We start from the raw sequence: 22750 nt of genomic DNA on the forward strand, positions 1-22750 counted from the left end.
ATGCAGGTGCAAACTACTTTTTTCGAACATTGACACACACACACATACACACTAATGTGTTGAAATGTAGCTCTTGCTCATCTTTGCTCCATGGCTCTGAGGTTAAATAGAGAGAGAGTAGGTTGCTATGGGGAAGTATATGCTTGGCCTCTTGCTCACTACCGTCACCAACACCACCTTTTCTCGTGTGTACACAAAGAAAATTCTCATTGTCCTTTCTGGTAGCTTTCCAAAATGATTTTGCGTCTTCTCCTACATGTGCATGTGTGAAGATGAAGGTAAGTTATATATGATCAAATTTGTCCGTCATGACCCATCACAAATATCTTTTGCTCTGTGAATAACAAATACTGCAACATTCATCATAGCCTATAGGCATGGAATCGTCCCCTCTGTCTCTCTCTCCCCTTTCTCTCTGTCTCTCTCTTAGCTTGTTGCTGAACTAAGCAAGAACATCCCAGGCCCCATACAGCTTTGGATGCCCTCGCCCTTCTTCTTTGTTGAATTGGAAACCCTTTTTTTGGCATAAAATTGACCCACCATCTTTTCAACCTTTGCTTTCACCACAAATATAATATGTAGGCCACATACCGATGCTTCCTATCTATAGGAGAGCATGTCATCTGCTGATTTTGCACTAGGTCTGTTCATTGATTCAGACAGAAGGTTTTGTCTCCTCCCGAATTCGTATTCCTTCGCTGGTCGAATTTCATCTCCGTTTTTTTTGCAGTGGGTTTTCCGGTGAAATTCGGGGATTTCGCCTGCATCAGGTCGCAGTTGGGTGCCTTTTTTGTACTTTTTCTGCGACTTTTAATCTGGTTTCTGCGACGTGGGCGAAATAAGGCCTCTCTTTGCTAGTGGGTTTTTTCTATTTAGGCGAGAATTTCCTGTTATTATCAATTAAAATAAAAGAACAATTTATTACAAACCCCCACCCCTTTGAGAAATTTCAAGATACTCTCGTTTTGCCGTTTTCGAAGAACACGCACGCTCAAACAACAGGTTTGATCGAAACCAGCCTCTTTTTGAAGGAAAGCTTGCCTTATTTGGGTACTGTGGCGTAGTTTTATCACAGGTTTTTTTTTGGCGGTTTTCTTCTTTGACATTTGGAGGACTTTTTAGTTACAAAAAAAAGGTCCCATTACATAACAAAAGGAGGAGGAGGTTCCGTTTAAAGCCGGCCAATGCTTCTCACTCACTACCGCTGTACGCTGATAAATGTTGAAGAGCTTCACATGCTGGTTAATTGATTTGGTCAGATATCCTGCAGACAGAAGCTGCCTTACCTGGATCCACAAGGTTTCATAAGACAGGAAAATTTGCCCATTTGGGTTTAAAACCCATAGAGCAGAATCCCCCCATCTGGGTTCTGCATGCCTGGACTAAACTCAACCATTTCTGCATGCTCCTGGCATCGCCCAGTTCATCATTTGGTCACATTGATGCAGGCGAGGCAAGCACCAAGTATCAGTTTTAGATGCATGAGGTGGGGAATGTTGAGATTCCAGCAGTTCTATGGGCCATTGCTCTAGTCTTGGTGGTTTACTCTCTCATCCTTCAGCGCGCCAAGGCTGCAGCTGCCCGCAAGGTCCAAATCCGCAAATTGCAGAGATTGGCAGCAGAAGAGGTCGCCAGGGCAGAGCAGCAAGCAGCAGAGGAGTTCTCATCCATGCTCACACGGACAAGGGGCTCTGTTGTTCAAAATCACAGTTCGTCATCTCTGATCATCAGCCATCCTACTCCTGTTACATCAGCAACACTTGGGCCTTTCTCCACTGCTCATAGCAGTCCAGTTGTGAAGCAGGCATCTTTTTCAGGGACCAGCCGTGCATCTACAGGTCTCGGTGTTTGTGCTGTGTGCTTGAATCCAACCAAGAAGCAATGCTCCAGATGCAAAGCTGTCAAGTACTGGTCAGTTGACAATTCCTGTTTTACCCCTTAGGTTGTATTTGACATTGTTTGAAGAGGAAATTTAACTTATATCAAGCTCAGTCATTATACCGCAACCATATTCATATTTTTTGGAGTAGAGGGCACTTGGGAATAGTTTCACATGAAAGCAGTTTTTACAGGCTTGCTGCATACTGTTTTCAGGCACTTTTTCACTAGTTTCTAACATGCCTTCTACTGAAGAAAGACTTGGTGAGATATGTCTCCATGACTTATAAGGTGTTACATGCATCGGATACCATTGGCATGGATTTACTGTAGGTTTACTTTAGCAGGTTATGGCAGCACAAGCTAAGTAGATAAAGGGGCGCAGTTACCGATGTCTTCTTGTAGCACCTAAGTAGATAAAGGGGTGTAGTACCTATGTCTTCTTGTAGGATTTGAACCTACTCATTCATGTGAATAGCTTGATTAAAGAGTTTTTTTTTGGGAAAATTTGTTGAAAGAAACCTTCCCTGGTGCATAGTTGTGGAGAGTGGTGTGGAGAGTGCATTCAACTTGGTGTGCCCGCCTTTGGTGGTCTTCTCTCTGCTGGTGGTGATCTGCTCTTACTACCTCCCTTTGCAAAGAATTGAGTTTCTTCTGCATCTTTCTGTTGCTTATGGAAAGCTGTGGGAACCTCTTTATGAAGCCTTTCTCAACCAAACCTGCCTCTTGAACATTTTAAGTTTTCCCAGGCTCGCTTCCACAATCACGTGCACAACCGACCTGTACGCTGCCCTTTTCTCTTCGTCTGATTCTCTGCTCGCTGTCCAGACCAGCTGCGCAACCTGTTCAGCCAACGCACGCCGCACAGCCCCCTGTGCATGCTGTCCAACACCCTGTGCCCTGTCCAGGCCTCTGCCTGCACTGCTCATGTCCCCTGTGTGCTAGGGTTTGGCCACCTATGGGTAGGCCTTCTCGCCTTGCAGGCTTGGGCGCCCCTTTGGCAGTGCTTGCTAGCCACTCAAGGCTGAAAGGGGTCTGGTGGACTCCAGGATGTCTAAATATTTGGAAAGTACAAGCTTTGGGAATGGGGGATTATCCTAGAATACAAAGGACCACACTCCTAAAATTTAGGAGAGTTGCTATTTTTGGCCCGACTCCGATGGAAATTCTGTTCGCGTCATTACATCTGGAATTGAGCAAATACCGAGAGTTGGCAAAGTGCCTATGACAGAATGTCTACCAATTGGGATATTTTTAGAGATAAAGTTTATGGAAGGACCCATCTCTTAGATTGGGACATGTGGCAAGAAAGTGGACCAAAGTGAGACAAGTGCCCTGACACTTGTTAGAAAGTGGATCAAAGTGAGACAAGTGGCCTCACACTTGTCACTTCAGCTATTGTGTGGCTCTCCACTTGTCATTGTAGCCTTCTCTTGCCATTTTAGCTCATGGGAGGCCCAAATCTATAAATTGGAGCCCTCTCTCTTCATTAATGGAGGCTCTCTTGCTGCACACTAGCCTCTACCACCGTTGGAGGCTTCCCTAATGATGGCTACTCTCTCTCTCTCTCTTGAAGGCTGCCCATGAAGAATACCGGCTGTTGGGGACTGTTTTGGAGGCTTCCATCGCGAAGAAATACTGAAGGCAAGGGTATTTAATCATTTATTATGATTTCTAGCCATTGTACTTGTTGTACCAGCCTTTGTACTGGCTGTACCAGTCCTTGTACTTGCTGTACCAACTTTTGTACTTGCTGTACCAGCCACTGTACCTACTGTACTAGTCACTGTACATGTTGTACCAACATTTGTACTTGCTGTACCTGTTGTACCAGCCACCGTATCTACTGCACCAACCATCGTACCGGCTGTACTAGCCATTGTACCGGCTGTACCGGCTGAATGGAGAGTTGTACTTGCTGTACTAGCTCTATTGCATGAAGACCCGTGGTTTTTGGAGAAGAATCAGTACCCACACGGAGGTATATGGATTATATTGTTGGCTCGGCATTTCTACAGTCTATGCTCCGGCTTGGTAGCCTCATGTTGGGCTGTGTTATGGCATTTGTATATGGATAATCCGGCATCTCCCGTGGGGAGAGTAAGGCCCTCAAAGCTTGTACATGATATTATTCTCCTTGGGTAATAAAATACTCCAGGGGGGGGATCGGCCTATTCCGGCCTCTATGCGGTGTCATGTGTGGAAGCTCCATTTTCAACATTTATGGATGTTTTGTCCAGCTTTATGTATTATGCAAAGTGATGATGGATATGTGTTAAGGCTGTGGCCATGTTTAAATGTTTTAGTATGCATTGATGGTATCAACAAGTGTGTCAAAGGCCCTGGGCACCCGCCGCGAGTTACAGCTCCCCATCTCACTGGTGAGACAGTCACTTGGTGGCAGCATTGGTCTAGTATTCATACAGACCAGGCCACAGGTGTCACAGCCTTTGACTGGGACATCTTTGTCCATGACCTGAAGACCAGATTTCTCCCGCCCTAGTACATGACCGGTCTGAAAGATGAGTTCTATGGACTCAGACAGAATGGATCCCCAGTGCTTCAGTTTTCCGGTAAGGTTATTACTTTAGCACAGCAGCTAGGATTATCTGTGCAGGCTAAGATGGAGCAATTCATTCGTGGATTGGATCCTAACATTCGGTTCACAGTTCGTAACTTTTATCCCAGTACATATAACCGGGCTTTGACTCTCGCTCAAAATGAAGAAATGAAGATGAACGGAGGCAAGCGCAAGCAGTCATCACAATCCAGTACCAAACCCCAACAGGGGAAGGGTAATTCGTCGTCTAAAGACACTAAGACAGACACCAGTCCTAGCTCTAGTTCAGGGGGTAAGGAATCCAAGCCTAAGAAGACCCTTCAGGAAAAGGCTCAAGTAGGCATCAGTGGAGGTTATCTTCCTCCAGAGGAGCAACGACAGTATCAGTCAGAAAACAGATGTTTTTTCTGTCACATCTTAGGGCATGGTAAGAAGGATTGTCCAAAAAGGTAAACAGAGCAAGCCTCCAAGGAGCCTTCTACCACAGTTGCCGCAGTATCCCTCGCTCCTCTAGACCCGCCTGCTACCACCAATGCGGTTCATATCTTACCTTCTATGCATCCCATGCCATGCGTGGTACTTGATGCTAAGCAAAGGGTTAGGCAACAACCACACAGAAAAGCGTGATCCGAGCTTATGGCTCTGCCAAGGGCCGATAGTTCATAATCCTTTTTAACATGGGCAGTTCTGAGGACGCCATCTCTCCCCAGTTGGTGGCTACCAACATGAGCTCTACCTTAGTGTCCTATCATTTGGAGGTAGATGGGTTTACACCTGGTCTCCGCACCCACATTTCCCAGAAGGCACAGCAATTTGCCTTTGAGGTTCAAAAGGCTTCATTTCATCGAGATTTCATTGTCGCTCCTCTTTTGGGATGTGACATGATCTTAGGAATCCAGTGGTTTCGTCAGTATGAATCTATTCCCAATTGGGGGCAGGACACCTTTATCATCTCTAAAGGTTTTCCTGAGCCTGTCACGACTCAGGGGGGTAGGAGCATTCTTGGTGTTCCTATGATTTCTCATCTCCAAGCCCGACGAGCTATGTGCAAGGGAGCAGAAGGAGCATTGATTTATGCTCAGAGAGCTTCTATCTCATCAATAACCGTTGTCTCATCATCTTCAGTCCCTCAGTTGGCAGATCTCCTTTCTCATTCAGACATTTTTAAGGATGATCTCCCACCCAGTATCCCACAGTTAGCAGAACTTCCTAGTAAGTTTCCCTCTTGTCTTTCCAAGACTTTCACGGGCAAGCTAGAATAGCAGTCAATTCGCAAACATTTGAAACCTGTTCCTTATGGACGCATTTTCACAGTCATCACAGACCACCAAGCACTTAAGTGGCTCCTGACGATGCCAAGTGCCCAGTGGAGTGCTCAGCACACTAGACAGGGTCAGCTCTTCCACCAGTTTGGAGGAATGATCAAGTACATCCCTGGTCAGCATAACCCAGTAGTAGCAGATGTTCTTAGTAGAAAGACTAGCATCCAGACCAGTCAGGAGTCTACTATTCTCAACATCTCTGGAAAAGACTTAGAAGATCAGTATGTCGATTTCGCAGAGTTTGGTACTCAACCCAGTTTGGTCCTCAATTTTGAGCCTGGCCATTATTCAGTTCACAGACATGCATGTAAGTTTAGACGAGATATCCACTTCAAGGAAGGGGATTGGGTCTCTTAGTGCATCATGAAACAAAGATTGAAACCAGGGGGCAAACATTGTCCCAAGCTTTCATTCCATAGTTTTGGCCCTTTTCCAATAGTCAAAAAGTTAAGTGATGTCTCCATGAAGTTAAAATTGCCGACCAGTTGGACAATGCATGATGTTTTCCATGTGTCTTGGCTAAAACCATATGTTGGTTTAGAAGTGTTTGATGTTTTAGATGAACAGCAACCAGACGTGCTAGACGAAGCAGAAGTTATTGAGCCCGAGCAGATCCTTCTTCATCGTTGGAAGCATGGTTCCGGTCGACGGATACGTCAGTTCTATACGAAATTCCGAGATCGAGGTACCCACGAAGCCGTATGGCTAGACGAGGAGTTCTTCCAGGAGTATCCCCAGTTGTTGGCGGACTACTTGGAAGCCATGAACCTACCGCCATGCTAAGCAAGAGGGAATGTCACATGCACTCTGCACTCAGTGCATGGTGACAAACTGGCTCATCATCAGCAGTGCAACATTTGTACATTAGTAGAACCCAGTAGGATGATATTTGTCGTTTGCCGTGACCCCATTGTACATCCTCAGTCCAGGATAACAGGCACGAGCTACGTAGGTCATTCATCAGCCTTAGCGGGTCAGTCAGTCAGTCAAGTCCCTTAACCCACTTGGAGAGAATCATTCATGCATGTAGAGACAGTGGAAGCCTTAGGGTTTGCATCAGAAAGCACTCTGCATCTTGCATAATATGCATTCATATACTTGTGCATCATTTAGAACATCCCAGAAGCCTTAGGGAATTTACTAGGATTTATCTAGTATTTTTTTCATATTTTATGGTATTTATTTAGCATTTAATGTCATTTATAAACATAAACTTTATTAAATAAATGACCAGCCAACTTGACCAGCCCCTTGTTAGTATAAATAGGCTTGCATAGGGCTTAGACATTCATTCAATCTTCAGAAGCCAGGCGCCTCTCATCCTCAGCCTTAGGAGCATACATGCCTGCAGCCATAGACTCATCTAGCCCCTTGGAGCTTCTGTGTTTGCTTCTCCAGTCCCTTGAGAACCTGCGTTTCTGCTTCAGTCAGCCCTAGCAGTCCATGTCACCAATTGGCCGACCATTTGGTCCATCTCCAGATTTGTGTCTCGTTCACTTGAGGCCAGGCCGGTGTCTCATGTGAAGGGGCGAGTATTTTCGCATAACATGGACGGGAGCCAGACTGGTGCCACCCGTGTGTTAGCAGGATGGTGTTGTATGGACGGGAGCCAGACTGGTGCCACCCGTGTATGACCTGGAATGTGTTATATCCATGGGATTGTCACGCCATGGAAGAGCCAGTATTTGTGCCGTGTCTTGCCTATGGGACTGTCACTCCATAGGGAGACTCGTGCCTGCATCCGCGTCTTATCTATGGGACTGTCACTCCATAGGAAGACTGGGATTTATGTTTTCTGTCATGCCATCATTGTGCCCGACAGATGTTTAGTACTTGTTCCATGAACGGGAGATATGTCCATGATACTATTTGCACATGCATTCATGTTTTGCATGTTTGGAACTGTTTTCGCATGACTTGTATTCTTGTGTTTGCTTGTTTGACGTGCCACTTACTCAGCGGGGACGCCTGCCACCAGTGAGTCGTGAAGTTTGCTCTGTCTTCTGACGAGTTTTGTTGTGTGTGAACAGGTGGTAAGTGTATTGCACTTGTTTATTTTATAGCATTCTTTTTAACCTTTGTTTTTATAAGGTTGCAGGTTCACACTCATTAATGAGTGGACACCCTCCCCAAATCTTACTTGGTGTCCTTGGTAGGGTGGGCACCCATTTTTGGGCACCCACGTTTTAATCATGAAGGGTAAGGGAACCCTTTATGTGTGGGGGTGGGTGCATGGCCACCTACGCACCCCCCACCTTGGAACTGACCGCCTCCATGCAAGCTAGGGGGGGGCCAGCTAGCTGTTGGACGTGTGCTCTCTCTCCAACACCTACAAAGGAGAGACCACCTCACCAGCTTGGAAAGGACTGGCAGGCATCATCTCTTCTCCGCTTGCCCTCAGGTTGCTGCACTTCCTTCCACTTTGCAGGCGGCTGCGCTCTCCACAGCAGGCGGCTGCGCTCCTCCCCTCCATAGGCGGCTGCGCACCCCTTGCAGGAGGCTGCGCTCCTCTCCACAGGCGGCTGCCCACTCTGCAGGCGGCTGCGCCACTCCACAGGCTGCTGCAGCCAGGCTTCTTCTGTGACATGCGAGGGATTTGACCGTAGTAATCACAACCTTTGTCTAACTAAACTGCACTTAATGATGTTTAAGAGATAGACAAATATGTGTCAATGCAATGCAATGCAGCTATATTAGATGATGAATGCGGTTACAATGAGATCCAAATGGATCTATGCTGTCCTAGATGATGTCTACCCCTGGAAGAGAGGGAAACATGCTGAAGGATGATGAAGGATGGCTGTCCTTTTGGTGTTTTGTTTTCATCTCTTTTTTACTTTAAGGAAAAAGGGCTGTGGTTGGCTCTAGCACTTGAATAAATGTATTGTCACTATTGTTTGTTCATTGTTTAGGACACAATGTGTTTAATTCTTCTATTCTCTTCAGCTCTCAACAATGTCAAGTTCAGCATTGGCGTGAAGGGCACAAACAGGAATGCCATGATTTGGAGAAACAGTCAGTTAGCACTGCTGCACAATCAAATGCTGTGGCAAATGGTTCGGGATTCCCTGTTGCCAAGGACGATGATTCAAATGCAAACAATACCTCAATAGAAGAGAGATTGCCAGCAGCTCCTTCAAAGCCATCAAGAACCTTAGAGACAGTTACGACAGACGAAAGTCTCCCAAAACCTTACAAAGTAATGTTTTATTCTCAACCTGGCAAAGCAACTTAGTTAACGTTCATTTAGGAATTTTTCTCTAGGTGTTTAATTTATAATACTGGAAAATATGAAAGTTATAGGACAAATTATGAAAGTTAATTCTCTAGGTGGTTATTTTGTCAAGAACTTACAAAAAGTACAAAATTAACATAGAACTCTAACCCTTGATGTTTATCTTGTAGATTTTATTTCCCTACGAGCATTTTATAGAGCTTTTTACCTGGAACAGGCTGAAGCTTGTCCCCTGTGGCCTGATAAACTGTGGTAACAGGTATTTAAATTTTATATACATAAATCAATCTCTCCTTAGCCCTCTCACCCAAACAAACAGCACACACAAATTTGAGATTTTCTTTTCTTTTTTTTTCTTTTTCTTTTTATGGGACATATACATAATATATTTAGGTGTTGGGTTCCTTGACCTTACCCCCTTATGGGCAGCATGTTGCAATAGGCAAGGGCCTGCTGATAATATTAATTTTTATAGTCTAAAAATGTTTGCTTTTGGACTTTCTCTGGTTCTAGTTTCAACGCTGGCTCATAAGCTGATGATGACCTATGTGTGTTTTGTTGGTGGTATGTTCAGTTGCTTTGCGAATGTGGTTTTGCAGTGTCTAACATATACGAGACCCCTCACTGCTTATCTTCTGGAAGGACGCCATTCAGAAGAATGTATACACCTTAGGGCCTTCGTAACCTCATATGTTTTCTGCAATATGATAGTTTTTTGGGCTTGACAGTACAGTCCTCCCAGTTGAGGAGAGCATGCCACACACAAAGCGCACATTTTTTTTCCTGCTTTGTTTTGAGATGTCGTTGGGCTTATATAATGCATGTTCAGGCCGGACGAATGGGTGGTGCTTCATGTGCGAGCTCCAATACCATTTTTCAAGAGTAAGGGAAAGCCAGACTCCCTTTTCACCCATACGAATAGTTTCTCAAATACGCAACATTGGAAATCACTTGGGCTACGGACGGCAAGAAGATGCACATGAATTTATGAGGTAAATTGACCACTTTGGGCCTTATTGGAATACTCTTTTGTAAGAGACTTTTGGGCCTTCTTGCCTTGGATCGATAAAGATGGGAATGGTTTTGGAATCAGGTGTGCAATCGAGTCTATGCAGTCCATTTGTCTTGAAAAAGTGGGTGGTGAGAAGGCCGTCGACCAACGGACACAAGAGACGACCCTCATACAGCATATTTTTGGCGGCCACCTTCAGTCACAGGTATGCATATTCCTGTATCAAAGGCATGCTCAATACTTGTGAGGCATGTTTGTGCTAAACGATTGCTTTGGTTTGTTTTGCATAATGATCAGGTGAGATGTATGCAGTGCCATCATGAATCACACAAGTATGACAACATGATGGACCTTGCCGTGGAGATCCAAGGCAATGTTGAAACATTGGAGGATGCACTGGCTGAGTTTACCGCTCCGGAGTGGCTAGATGGTGATAATAAATACAAGTGCGACAGGTGGGTCTGCTGTGTTTTCTTACCCCTGTATCAAGTCAACAGGCTCCCCTCTTGGGCTCTGAACCGAAAACTAGTGAACAAGTGTGGTTTTACAGGTGCAATGCTTATGTCAAAGCCTGGAAACGACTTGTTGTGCATGAAGCTCCAAACATATTGACCATTGCGCTAAAGAGATTTCAGGTTAGCACATTCCTTTCATGGAGGAATAGAACTTGCTTTTGTGAACTTGAAATTATATGAAAATGGCAGCATTTTTCACTTTGCTTCTTGTTGCACTTTGGATTAGTCAGGGAAATTTGGCAAGCTCAACAAGCGGGTGACATTCCCAGACATTCTCGACATGTCGCCTTATATGAGTGAGGAGGGTGACAAGCCACCCCATTACCAACTATATGGGGTTATTGTCCACATCGATATGCTAAATGCCTCCTTCTTTGGGCATTACATCTGTTATGTCAAGGACCTGCATGGTTCTTGGTACAAGATCGATGACAGTAAGGTCAGTTCAAGTTTGAGGTTTTGGTTTATACCTTTTGTTCCCTCAAGTTTATTTCGATCCTCCAATTTGTGTCCCTGTGATTTTGATGAGTATAAAGTGTGTTGGTGGCTAGGTGAAGGAAGTGGATCTAGACAAGGTGATGCAACAGAGAGCTTACATGCTATTTTACACACGGTAAAGGCTCACACATGCATGCATTCGCATACACATCTGCACGTAAACACATCCATGCACACCTTGGCAAAATGAAGCCTCATTTTTAAGGGCTGTGTGTGTGTGTGTGTGTGTGTGTTTGTTTTTTGTTGGGGGGGGGGGGGGTGTTGGGGGGCTGGCACAGTGGTTTATGCATTTGAGCTCCTAACCCAAATTCAGGTCCTATTCTCTGTACTTGGTGACATCATATGGACATAGTCACCAAAAAACCCGTTTTGGTCTAGCGAAACTTGCTAAACGTTTTGTCACAAAACGTTTCTACAAAACCTTCAAAACTTTTGACAAAACATTTTGTTCACTTTTAAAAAGTCATTTTTTCCTGTTTTTTCTCCCCCAAAAAACACATGCAATTGTCGATTGCCCCCAATTTGCCCGTTGCACGCTTCTGTCAAATCCTCATCTTCGCGCAAGTCTCCACGCTACTGCGCCCAAGCCCCACATCTGCCCACGTTGGAGACCCCAGCACCCCACATCTGCGCCCTGTGCCCCTTGCTGCCGACTGTTGCCCCTGTGCCCTCTAAGCAATGAGCACTTGCCAATGCTGCCCCCTCTTCTCCTCCTCCTCCTCCCTCTCTTTGCCCTCCTTACCCTTATCTTCTCTTTCCTCTCTCTTCCCTCTACTATGTATATGTAAATTAAAATTTCATATATATATATTTCCATAACTTGCGGTTTTGTAGGTGAAGGACGAAACCTTCAAAAAAAAACCTTCAAAACTCAGAAACGTTTTTGGTGCCTATGCATATGGATCATGTGGTCTGCTGGCTTAGCTATGACTTTAAAAGACTCAGTTTTTGGGGGACTTCTTCATTGAGATAAAGTCTGTGAATGCTTTGTCTTCTACTGTTGTGGAGTGGCGCAGCAGTGAAGATGGTGTGTAGAGGGAGATGCTCATAACAGCTCTGATACCATGTTGGTTTACATGGTACTAGGGTGAGGGCTAGATGGGAGAGAGAGAGAGAGAGAGAGAGAGAGAGAGAGAGAGATGACAAAGCTGTAGAGAGAGCTAGATTGCACGACTCAATGATGATTTGATTGATGTGTTGAACCTTCACCAGGTACATGCTTTTTTGTAGGCTTGAAGCCTTATCTTTTCACCCATAGAAATCACAAACACACACTGAACTGATGACGCATGGCACACTTATCCTATACACACACACAGGCGGTGTTCACACCTACTAAGCCCCAAATCCCAACACATCATGTATCACATGTGCAAGTGGGCCAAACCCCTCCCGGGAAAGGCAGGAGAGAGAGAGAGAGAAAGAAAGATTTTATTAACATCTTCTAAAGGCCAAAAAATGGCCTATGAGACAAAACCTGTGTACATCATCATCATCAAATGGATACAAAAGCAAAAAAGAGAGAGAGAGAGAGAGAGAGAGAGAAGGTGAAGCTTCGCCAGGCATCTGCCCTCCCCCCCCCAGGCGCCCCCTTTGCCTCTGTTCTCTATTCCACCCCCCAGGCCGTCAGGCTGCAACAGACTTTCCTCCGCCGCAGTGTCCTCGCCATCGATTTTTCAGCATCAGCAAGGGTTTTGCGTTTTTTGGGCTCAGCAGTCTCTGTTTCTGGCCTTCTCCCCCAGGAGGACTCTATGCCATATGGCAGCCGCTCCATCATCCCTGGCTGAGACCGCCCCAGTGAGCCCCTCATTTTCAGAAGAGGATTTCCAGCTTCTGACTTCAACAGTCGCCTCTTTGGAGGCTTCCACCCTGGTGTGCGAGATTGTGGTTAGCCGCCCTGCACACAGCTAGCTTTGGGTCCTGTTCCAGGCCAGCCTCATTGGCACACCCAGAAAGATCTCAGACATTCACATTCTAGGTCATGGCTACTATCAGGTTGAACTCGACTCCTCAGCGGCTGCAGACCATGTCTTACGGCTGAGCCCCGTGGTGTTGCGCACGGCCCAGGCATTTTCACGGCTTCAAGCCTGCGTTTGACCCCCTGGCAAGAGTAGTGGGCTTTCGGGTCATAGTCTGTTTTCTAGGTCTCTCCCCCTGCTCTCAATGATTGGCAGGGTGATCTGCAAAGTGATGGAACCCTTTGTGACAGCCGCCCGATGCTTGTGCGGGCAGCTGGGATTCCCTTGCTCCACATCTGCATAGCCTCGCTGGAGTCTGCTCCTCATGTCTTATCTCTACTGAGCCTCCATGGGGACCCCATTCTTCGGAGGGTGGAGTATTCTAGTCTTCCAAGCCAGAGTTTCATCTGTCACCAGATGGGACATCTCACGCGAGCCTGCCTGAAAAGGCAGTCTCATAGACCCCCGGCTACAGATCCTCTCCCTCCCAACGGCGTCCCTTCTTCTCCTAACAGAGGAGAGGGCTTGCGAGACAGGAGATCCCAGAGCATTATCAGAACCCCTCTCCTGCTACCACCAGCAAAGGAGAGTGGCAGATTGCCGGCCGTAGGCAGAACCGGCACTGTCCACCGCGTGTGGAACAGCTTCACCATGCCCGTTCTCCAGAGGGGCCCCAGGAGCCTACGGTTCGCTCAGAGAACCGTTTCGAGCATTTATTTCAGCCAGACCCCGTTGGAGAGAGGGGCCCCCACCTGCCCCCCCTCAAGGTCCAGTTCTAGCGACCCCCCTCTGGAAGTAGGTCTCCAGGCACAACCCCATGCTGGAAGCCTCTCCTCCCCCAAGGGATCCTCTTCCTCAGCAGCAGGCTTTTCTTTTCTTTTTTTCCCGGGAAAAAGATTTTCTATTAGTTACCGAAAAAACAGCCAAAATGGCTACATACAAACTCGTCCTCAAATGGGAAATGAGAGTCAAGATGCATAAAAGGGGAGGATTCTCTTCTCCTCCGGCTGGCCGCTCTAGGAGGAGAAGGCTATCTCATACAATGGGGGGCAGGGAAAACAACCACATAGGTGGGTGTATAGTGCTAAGTGGGCTCACCACTGCTGTCAATGAGAAAGGGACCATAATGCCAGGTCCTCAGGAAGGCCTCTTGGCGCTTCCGCATGCGGTTTGAGCCACCTTGAAGCTGCCCCCACTGACCACGGAGGATATGAATGATATCAGGCCAGATGCTCCGGATGGACTCCGTTGGCGGGGTCAGGGTGCCTTCGATGGGTTCGCTACATCGAGCTCTCCATATTGCGCAAAGACCAATTAATGTACTGAATTGGGGCTGAAAATCAGTATTTATAGGGCTGAAATCAGCCTAGGAGGAGGCGCTTGGAAGAAGATAAGGGAGGGAGAGTGTTGCTAGCTATGGCTATACATGGTCTTTTCTCAACCGCACTAAAAACTCGATTTTTAATCTGCAAAAGGAATTCTTGAAGCGCATGTGAGACATTATGCACAAGAAACCTTAGATTGGAGAAACCGGACTACATATGATGGCTCCTAAGTGCAGGGAATGGAACTTGACCAGCCATGAAAAACTGTCGTAGAGAGTGACTTTAGCATGGCTTTTTGGGTCAACATGAGTGGTTAACTGGAAAAGAGCACAACTCGAGTAGATAAAATTGGTAGAAAGGCTTACTTTGCATGCTTTACTTTTGAGTTAACTAACTTGCATGATTTCCTTTGGAGAAAAGTGAGCTTGCATGCCATATTTTTAGGTGCATGAGAGGATAAAGCATTTCATGTTCCATGCATGTAGCCAGAAAAGCTTGCATGTCGCATGCATGGGGGTTTCTGGCTATGCATGCCATATGCATGGGGGTTTCTAGCCATGCATGTTGCATGCATGGAGGTTTCTCTTTATGGAGAAGAAGATCACCAACCATAAATAACTGAACTGCATGCATGTGTGCAGATAGAAAACCCGCATAAGATTGGAATGCCTTCAAATATCTACTATTCTTGTACGAATCCATCAATGCAAGTTAACTGAAGATAGATTATGTAGCTTACTAACCCATGGGTGCAATCCAATCGTCCCCAGATCCATGAGATTCACATGCAATGAAATCTATGCATTGTCCCGGCGAACAAAACAGTGGACACAACTAAAATAAGCCATGCACACAAATGTATGCATCTAAGCACATATTTTGGAAGAAACCCCATCTATTTCCATGTACTTGAAATTCACAAAGGCTATGGCATTTGGCTCTTCAAGATCCATCAAATGTCCATAGCATTATGTATTGCATTTGCTTCTCCAAGATCCATCAAATGCCTCCCAATCTTGTGAGACCGCTCGTAAATTGAGACGTCCGGAAGTGGCACCGATGAGATAGCCCTCGCAAAAGATTGGGATAGACCTTACAAAGCCCCTATCTATGGATGATAGGTAGGTGAGATGTCTTACAAGCTACAACTAAAGCCTCGTTTCGGATCTTTGTGAAAATCCATCCGTGCTCTAGGCCAAGATCAGGGTGCAGGCGGAGATCCTAGCCAGGAGGAAGTCCTTCCAAGGCTGGAAGAAGACCTCGAACAATCAACTTGCCCAACAGGGCACATCTCTGAATGGAGGGGTCAATGATGCCCAAGCCCCCTCTGCGTCTCGATCACTCTCCAAGCCACCTTGGCCCAGGCAGGTCTCCCATCACTGCAAGCCCATAGAAAGTTCCGGATCAAACATTGAACTTGACCAATACATGCCTGGAAGAAGGACCAACTAGAGGTGATGTACCACATGGTGGTGAGAAGAACCTAGTTCGCCACCCAGCCAGCGAAGGAAAGCTTGGCAGAACTCCCGTAAAGCAGCTTCTTCTGAATGCTCAAAAGAAGAGGGGCTAGCTACTGCTTCGGGGAGATGTCAATGCCAACTTGCATCCGAGATAACGAACTGGAGGTCCCCTTGGGACCCACTGAAAAGCCTCAACTAGATGCGAAGTTGGGGTAGTAGGTGATGAGCCAACCCAAAATCCACACGACTTGTGCCAGTTGATCTATGCTTGTGATGCACAACAGAAAATCTCAATCACCTTCGCAAATCTCGGAGGTTCCCCTCGTCCCCAACAGGTATGCTACCATATCATCGGCGAACTGAGAAATTAGCAGCTTCTCTTGTGCTTAGATGGGAAGAAGCAATCCGTGCAGTCCGGTCTCTTGGGCAGAAAGAAAACTACTCATGACATCGGCGACAAACAGGAAGAGATAAGGCACTATAGGGCACCCCTTTCGGAGTGAGCGAGAGGGCGGAAATCTGTCACGTCTACCTCTCTGAATAAGAATCTAGCTGTGTGAAGGGGAGTAGAGTCCCGATACACCTCGGACCTACTCCTCCGAAACCCATCCTGTACATCTCTCCAGAAAGCCCCAATCTACTCTATCATAGGCTTTCTCGAAATCAAGGAGAACTATGAGATCCTACTGATGCATCCTGGTCGGCACGGTCGCCTCCCAGAAGGTGAAGATGTTGTCAAGAATACTCTGATCCTGAACAAAGCCCGTATGTGTATCATGAATCAAGTTGGGGAGAAAGGGCTACAATCTCCGGCTGATGGGCCTTGGCCAGGATTTTATAGGCCGTTCGTAGCAGGGTGATGGGTCTCCATTGCAGAATCTCTCGTCTATCACTACCCTCCTTGGGAATCAAGTGTATCAAACCCTCCATGACCATCATCTCGTGAAAGGCAGCACGGAGGCTGCCTTCCATGAGATCCCAGCGACGAAGAAATAAGGAGGCTAGAAGCCCGTCCTCTCTCAAGCATTTGCCCCTAGTAATGCCGTCACCGCCTCAGGGGGTCAGGAGGAAAGTTTGTAGAGCGTGCGGGACCACCTCTCTCGTATGCTGGCAAACATGCTCACACGCATCCATCACCTATGAGGAAATGGAGGCACCCGTGACAAGGGGGCACCCATGAGAAGGGTGCTGAAGAAATCTGTGGCAATGGCTCTCACATGAGGGGGGTATGTAACAATGGATCCATCCTGGCCTCGTAACCTGTGGATACCCTCTCTCCACCTGTGGGCCTGCAATCTCAAAGAACTCTACAATGATCTTGTCTCCTGCCTGCGTCCAAAAAGAGGCTTTGGCATGATATCTGTACTCCATCCGCCGCTCCTTGATGGATTTGAGCTTTGTATTGCTAACTGGCTCTCAATCCACAAGCTATTTGGTGCACTTTCCTAAAGCCGTTGTACAGAAGCAAGACCCCTACTAATGCTCCTCTCCTACTCTCGGAAGCCAGCTAATCTTCGCTACGGTGCCTCTTGTAATAAACTGATGATGTGTCCAAGGCCTACATCCAAGGCGCGTGTGGTTGCTCTTGACTGAAAATCTAGTCTTTCCCAAATCCCTCTATGCTGTTGCAAATCTCATGGTCCTGGATGAGGCTATTTGGGATCTAGGTGCTTAAAAGTTTGTCCTATCTCTAGGGTCATCCAAGGAGAGAATAATAGATACATGATAAGAGAAAGCAATGCCAGCCAAAATACTAGTCATGCCACCACGGCCACAAGCCCACTCGCTACTTATAACCAATCTAATCTGGATAGGTTGGGGCCTGTCCTCCTGTTGGGTCTAGAAAACACAGACTCCCAGGACTACGTCCAAACTCTGGAGATGCCAAGGGTGCTCTCCCCTGAGAGCTAAAATCAATTCCTCCCAAGCCGAGTACTCTGTGCCTGATACTTTAGCCGTTCCACCACCGAGTCTATCCTTCGTCGACTCTAGCATGTTAAATGTAACTATTTGGTCCTCCAAGCTCTTTTCACATGATGGAACTCATGCCCGGACACTTGGATTGGTTGATGGACACATGGGAACAGGGATCCTCAGGTTGGCATAGGAAAAAGCACCAGTCTTGGTCAAAAAGCAAGAAAAAGAAAAAAGTCAAACTATGTTGACCAAAAGTTAGGGCAGCATTGGAAAGAGGACATCGAATTGAATCAAAAAGCTAAAAGCCGCTTTTTCAAAAAGCAGCTCCAGGGCCAAAAAGCAAGGCCCTGAAGTTGTAAAGCGCAAATCAAGAACTTTGGCTATTAATATTTAAGAAAGAAAAAGCAGAGGCAAATAAAAAGCAAGAAAAATAAAACAAAAGCAAAGAAGCAAAGCAAAAGCAAGGCAAGGCAAGGCAAGGCAAGGCAAAAGCATGGACCCCCCATCAAGTATATAAGAAGCCTGTGCCCTCTTGGTGAGGCATAGAAAGAACTCGTGGAGATCTTGAAGGAGAGCTTGTGGAGACTCATTATCACCTTTATCTCCATCCTCGCCAGCATCGCCCCGCCACTTCCACCGTTGCTCCGCCGCCTAGTGCTAGCCTCCGTCAGTGCCCCGTCGCCCAACACCAGCCTCCACTGGTGCTCCGCCACCCAAAGCCAGATTCCGCCAACTCTGTTGCCGCCGTCCCCAGAGCGTTGTTGCCTTCATTCTACCTACGCCTTCGCCACCTATAATAGTGGCCCTACAGCGCCCCGTTTGAGCCCCCTGGGCTGCTACTGCCTTCAGTCACCGGCCAGCAGCATGTACGGCCCCCGACATAGCCATCTCCGCCTGGTGCCCTTGTGCAGAGACTCCAGCTCCTCCAGTGCCGCCCTGTGCGCCACCTCTGCTGTTGTCTCCAATTGCTGCCTTATATTGTTTGTGGCACCTCCTCTTGCTCGGCTGCTGACAACAGCACTATCCACCGACGGCAATGTCGCTAACGCATCTCTTGTTGCTCAACTGCCGACAACAGTACAGTTAGCCATCCGCCACCTTGAAAGACCTCCTGTCTTGCCCAGTAGTCACCACCATGGTGTTTGCCCTCTTGAGATTCCTTTCCATATTGGGTGCAGAGTTCTTGTGGGTGTTTGAGAACCGCAGAATTTGGTTTAAACATTGGATATTGGTACTAGCCCGGTGTAAGACTTTTGTGGGTCAACCTCGTGGTGAGCTCGGCATCGGGTATCTTGTGCCTCGACATCGACTTCAGCCCAACCTCGACATCGGCACTCTTGTTTGATATTGTATTCATTTGTTGTATTGGTCCTGGCTTGGAAAAGCCTATGGATTGCTCGTGAAATAAATTCCTAAAGAGGGGGCGGGACCTGTTTCCCGCTCAACATGGTGTACTGTGTGAAACCCCTATACCCATCTTTCTCTCCTCCTCCTCCTCCTCTCTCTCTCTCTCTCTCTACCTATATCTCTTGTACACGTGGTTGAATCTGTCACTGCACGCTCTGTTGGGCTTACAGTGGTATTTGAGCTAGGATTTCCCTTGAAGCAATGTTTTTTGGGGTGACAGAACCATGTCAAGAGTTGAGGGAAGAGCCTCAAGAAGGGAACAACTACAAAGCCAACCCAAAACATCAAGGAAGGCCGTCTATTTGTCTCTCATGAGACCATGACATCAACAGAATACCGAGATTTTCAAAAGTTGGGCGAAATCTTCAGGATGAAAGTTCCCAGCCTAGAGAGCCAAGAAGGAACAAGACTACTGAATAGCTCAAATGCTCGAAGAGTGTATCAAAGACCAGGCCACTGAAGCTGAAGGTGTGGAAGCCGCTAAAGCATACTTACGAGCTAAAGGGGTTACCATTGGAGAAGAACCCAAAGCCACCCGATCCATCACTCAAGGAGGACAAAGAGAAGTTACCCCTAGACCTGCTCTATTTAATGTAGCTTCCTCATGCATAGCGAAAGAGAAGAAGGCAAAGGAGCCTTCAACCAACAAAGTGGACTTCAAGCCGGGAGAGAAAAGCGTAAAGTTTGATACCTTTATACGTCAGTCACCGCCACGCCACTCAATTCCAGGCGTGGGTGATCTGGCATATTTACTTGACGTGTCCAGCACACCATCTTGCTCATTACGAGTTTATTTTGGGACGGTACCCACATCTTGCATATTTCCTGGACGAGTGCCGTGTGGATGCAGTAAACCGGATCATCTCGCTTCAGCCCTTGGTTCGAGTATACAGCGAGCTCATTGTGCCAGATTACACTCCCTTAACCCCTGCAGAGACACCTTCTCTCAACGAGGTGGAAGACTTCGAGCCTTCGGAGTTAAGACTCCAATTTCTTAGCAGAATTGGGAGACGATTCACTGTCACTCTCTCCTCCAACAGTACCACATATTTCACCAGCTTCTCCGCGCTACTCCCTCTAGTAGCTCCAACATGCCATCTATCTCAGAGGAAGAGGGCCAGCAACAAGACGAGCAAATGCAGGCCATTACATTACTACGCGAGCAGATGGAGACACTTCAGCAGACTTTTTCGACAAGTCTCTCTACCATCAGCAGACGACTCGACCAGTTGCAGCGGCCCCATCCAGCGCGCACACCAGCCAGTGATCCACAACCATCTTCTTCAGAGACTTCGGTAGCAGAAAATGAAGATGAACCAGATCCAACTACCGAGGTAAACAATGCAGAACTCCAACTTCTTTATAAAATATTTAATGCTGCACAAAAAAAGAAACTCGATGTCAAACTGCCTGCCCCTTATAATGGTCGCCGCGACAAGCGCGTGCTTGACCAATGGATATTCAAAATGCAGGTATATTTGACCAATACCGATTTGGTCGAAAGCAAGAAGGTGGCTTTAGCCAGTTCACTACTCAAGGATACAGCACTTCTATGGTGGCAACGACGTGTTGCAGATGGTAAGCACACTCCTACCTGGGATAAATTCCGGCGCGCCCTCCGCAAGGCCTTTCAACCTGCCAGTGCGGACTACCATGCCCGGTCTGCTCTCCGCTGCCTGAGGCAAACAGGATCCTCAGCCGCATATATCACAGAGTTCCAACGTTTAACTCTGGAAATTGAGAGCCTCAGCCCCGCTGACAAGCTACACAGCTTCATCGATGGGCTTGAACCCAACTTACAGGAAGATGTGCAGAAGTTTAACCCTCTCACCATAGATGCTGCTATTGCCTACGTAGAGCGCCTTGGAGATCTACGACGACAACCCAGGACATCCTTCTTTGGCAATCGGTCCTCGAACAGTGCTCGTTTCTCCCAGCACAATCGCAGAGGAAATTTATCTCAACCTGAGTCTCATTATTCCCAATCCTTTGGTCAGCAATCTACTCGGCAACAGCTCTTTCGGCCTAGATTTTTCAGGTCAGGCAGCAGCCTCCCAAACAGGATCCTCTTCCAACAACAACAATCGGAATCGAGGATGCAACTGGCAAGATCGCCGACCCAACAATCGCCGCAATTTTCGCCGCGATACCTCAGCAAGTCAGCAAGCCTCTACATCGGCACCTTCAACCTCTCAAGCCAACCCTTCAGGTCTTTGCACAATTTGCAATGGACCACACAGGTGGTATGAGTGCCCAAAGCGTAATTCTCGCCAGAATTCCAACATGGAATGTTTCCCAGAAGGTGAACATGGGCATCATCATCCTTCTGCGCCAGAAAGAGGCAAGCAGGTGGTTCATGCAGTGCGAGTTTCTAAAGTTGTCAGTGCTTTAATGCTGAATGCCCACAACCAGACTTCAGTGCCTGTTAACCTTTCCAATCAAGTTTTGAGCTTATTGGGATTTATTGGCCAGCATCCTATCAATGTTCTTGTTGATAGTGGATGCTCAACTAATTTTGTGGGAACTACTCTCGTCAGCAAGTTGCGATTACCTACTCAGCAGAGTGCGGAAGTTTTCCAAGTGGAACTTGCAGATGGTTCTTTCTTGCATTGCAGCAAACAGATTCAGCAATTGCATTTTCAGATTTAGGACTATCAAGATCAGCTGAATTTCTCTATTATGCCTTTGTCACACTATGACATGATCCTTGGACAATCTTGGTTATATGAGTATGATCCTTTGATCAGCTTTCGAGATCATTCCATTCGACTTTATCATAATCATCGAGAAATGGAATTACGAGGTCTGTTTAATTCTAAGCCGATTACTGTGGTTTCTGCTATGCAAGTCAAACGCTTAGTGCGTAAACGCGACAGCACTTCTGCCTTAGTTATGTTGCGAGAAGCAGAAGACAATACAGTTGACCAATCGGAATCCTCGCCATCAGATATTTCTTATTTACAGCAGCCCTTCTTTCAACCTTATAAGGATTTATTTCCTGACGAGCTGCCAACGACATTGCCTCCTCGACGTTCTGTAGATCATACGATTGATCTAATCCCTGGACAACCACCGCCAGTTCGAGCTCCTTATCGAGTTTCTTATTCAGAATCTCAAGAAATTCAGAGACAATTGGCAGAGTTGTTGGATAAAGGTCATATACGTCCAAGCAAAAGTCCTTTTGGTGCTCCAGTTTAATGGTCAAGAAGAAGGATGGATCTATGCGACTTTGCATTGATTATCGTGCCCTTAATAAGCAGACAATCAAGAATAAGTTTCCCTTGCCTCGCATCGATGAGCTCTTTGATCAGTTGCTTGGTGCGAAGGTATTTTCGAAGATTGATCTAAAGTCAGGCTATCATCAAATCAGGATTCGAATTGGAGATGAGTATAAGACAGCTTTCAGAACAAAGTATGGACATTATGAATTTTTGGTCATTCCTTTTGGGTTAACCAATGCCCCAGCTACTTTCATGACTTTGATGAATGACATCTTTGGTCCTTACTTGGATAAGTTTGTCATCGTTTATCTGGATGACATTTTGGTCTTCAGTAAGACTTTAGCAGATCACAAGCAGCATTTGCAGATTGTCTTTGACGTCCTCCGTACGAATGTCTTGTACATCAACAAGAAGAAGAGTCAGTTTTTCAAAGATCATGTGG

At 46.7% G+C, this 22750-nt stretch overlaps 2 protein-coding genes across 6 annotated transcripts in view; both read left to right on the top strand.

The window, feature by feature from the left end:
• The first annotated feature begins 338 nt into the window (after nucleotides 1–338).
• LOC147621180 (ubiquitin carboxyl-terminal hydrolase 18-like) overlaps nucleotides 339–22750 on the top strand; it is a 45113-nt gene continuing 22701 nt past the window's right edge. Inside the window, exons 1-11 of one of the 5 annotated variants that reach the window (XR_015269773.1) lie at nucleotides 350–1002; nucleotides 1136–1911; nucleotides 8707–8959; nucleotides 9166–9254; nucleotides 9570–9655; nucleotides 9825–9987; nucleotides 10089–10212; nucleotides 10305–10462; nucleotides 10558–10642; nucleotides 10753–10961; nucleotides 11074–11135. Coding sequence is in view for 3 of the 5 variants with exons in the window: in XM_086823907.1 (XP_086680033.1) it covers nucleotides 1478–1911; nucleotides 8707–8959; nucleotides 9166–9254; nucleotides 9570–9655; nucleotides 9825–9987; nucleotides 10089–10212; nucleotides 10305–10462; nucleotides 10558–10642; nucleotides 10749–10961; nucleotides 11074–11135 (1667 nt within the window). In the remaining 2 variants the exon portion in view is untranslated. Of the gene's footprint in view, nucleotides 1912–8706; nucleotides 8960–9165; nucleotides 9255–9569; nucleotides 9656–9824; nucleotides 9988–10088; nucleotides 10213–10304; nucleotides 10463–10557; nucleotides 10643–10748; nucleotides 10962–11073; nucleotides 11136–22750 lie in introns of all 5 variants that reach the window. The other 4 variants (XM_086823907.1, XM_086823906.1, XR_015269772.1 and 1 more) reach the window with 4 other exon arrangements.
• LOC147621181 (uncharacterized) lies at nucleotides 20179–21736 on the top strand. Its single transcript, XM_086823729.1, has 2 exons — nucleotides 20179–21125; nucleotides 21328–21736. The coding sequence occupies exons 1-2, from the start codon at nucleotides 20179–20181 to the stop codon at nucleotides 21734–21736; spliced, it is 1356 nt and encodes a 451-aa protein (XP_086679855.1).

Source organism: Cibotium barometz, chromosome 30 (genome assembly GCF_041138505.1).
Source record: "Cibotium barometz isolate CiBa-2024 chromosome 30, ASM4113850v1, whole genome shotgun sequence".
In the NCBI taxonomy this organism is placed as follows: Eukaryota; Viridiplantae; Streptophyta; class Polypodiopsida; order Cyatheales; family Cibotiaceae; genus Cibotium; species Cibotium barometz.

What these genes read in the sequence shown, in the direction of transcription:
- LOC147621181 (XM_086823729.1), top strand. Translation starts at nt 20,179, where the DNA reads ATGCCATCTATCTCAGAGGAAGAGGGCCAGCAACAAGACGAGCAAATG. An exon ending in TTTCGGCCTAGATTTTTCAG is followed by an intron (nt 21,126 to 21,327) that starts GTCAGGCAGCAG and finishes TGGACCACACAG; the next exon opens with GTGGTATGAGTGCCCAAAGC.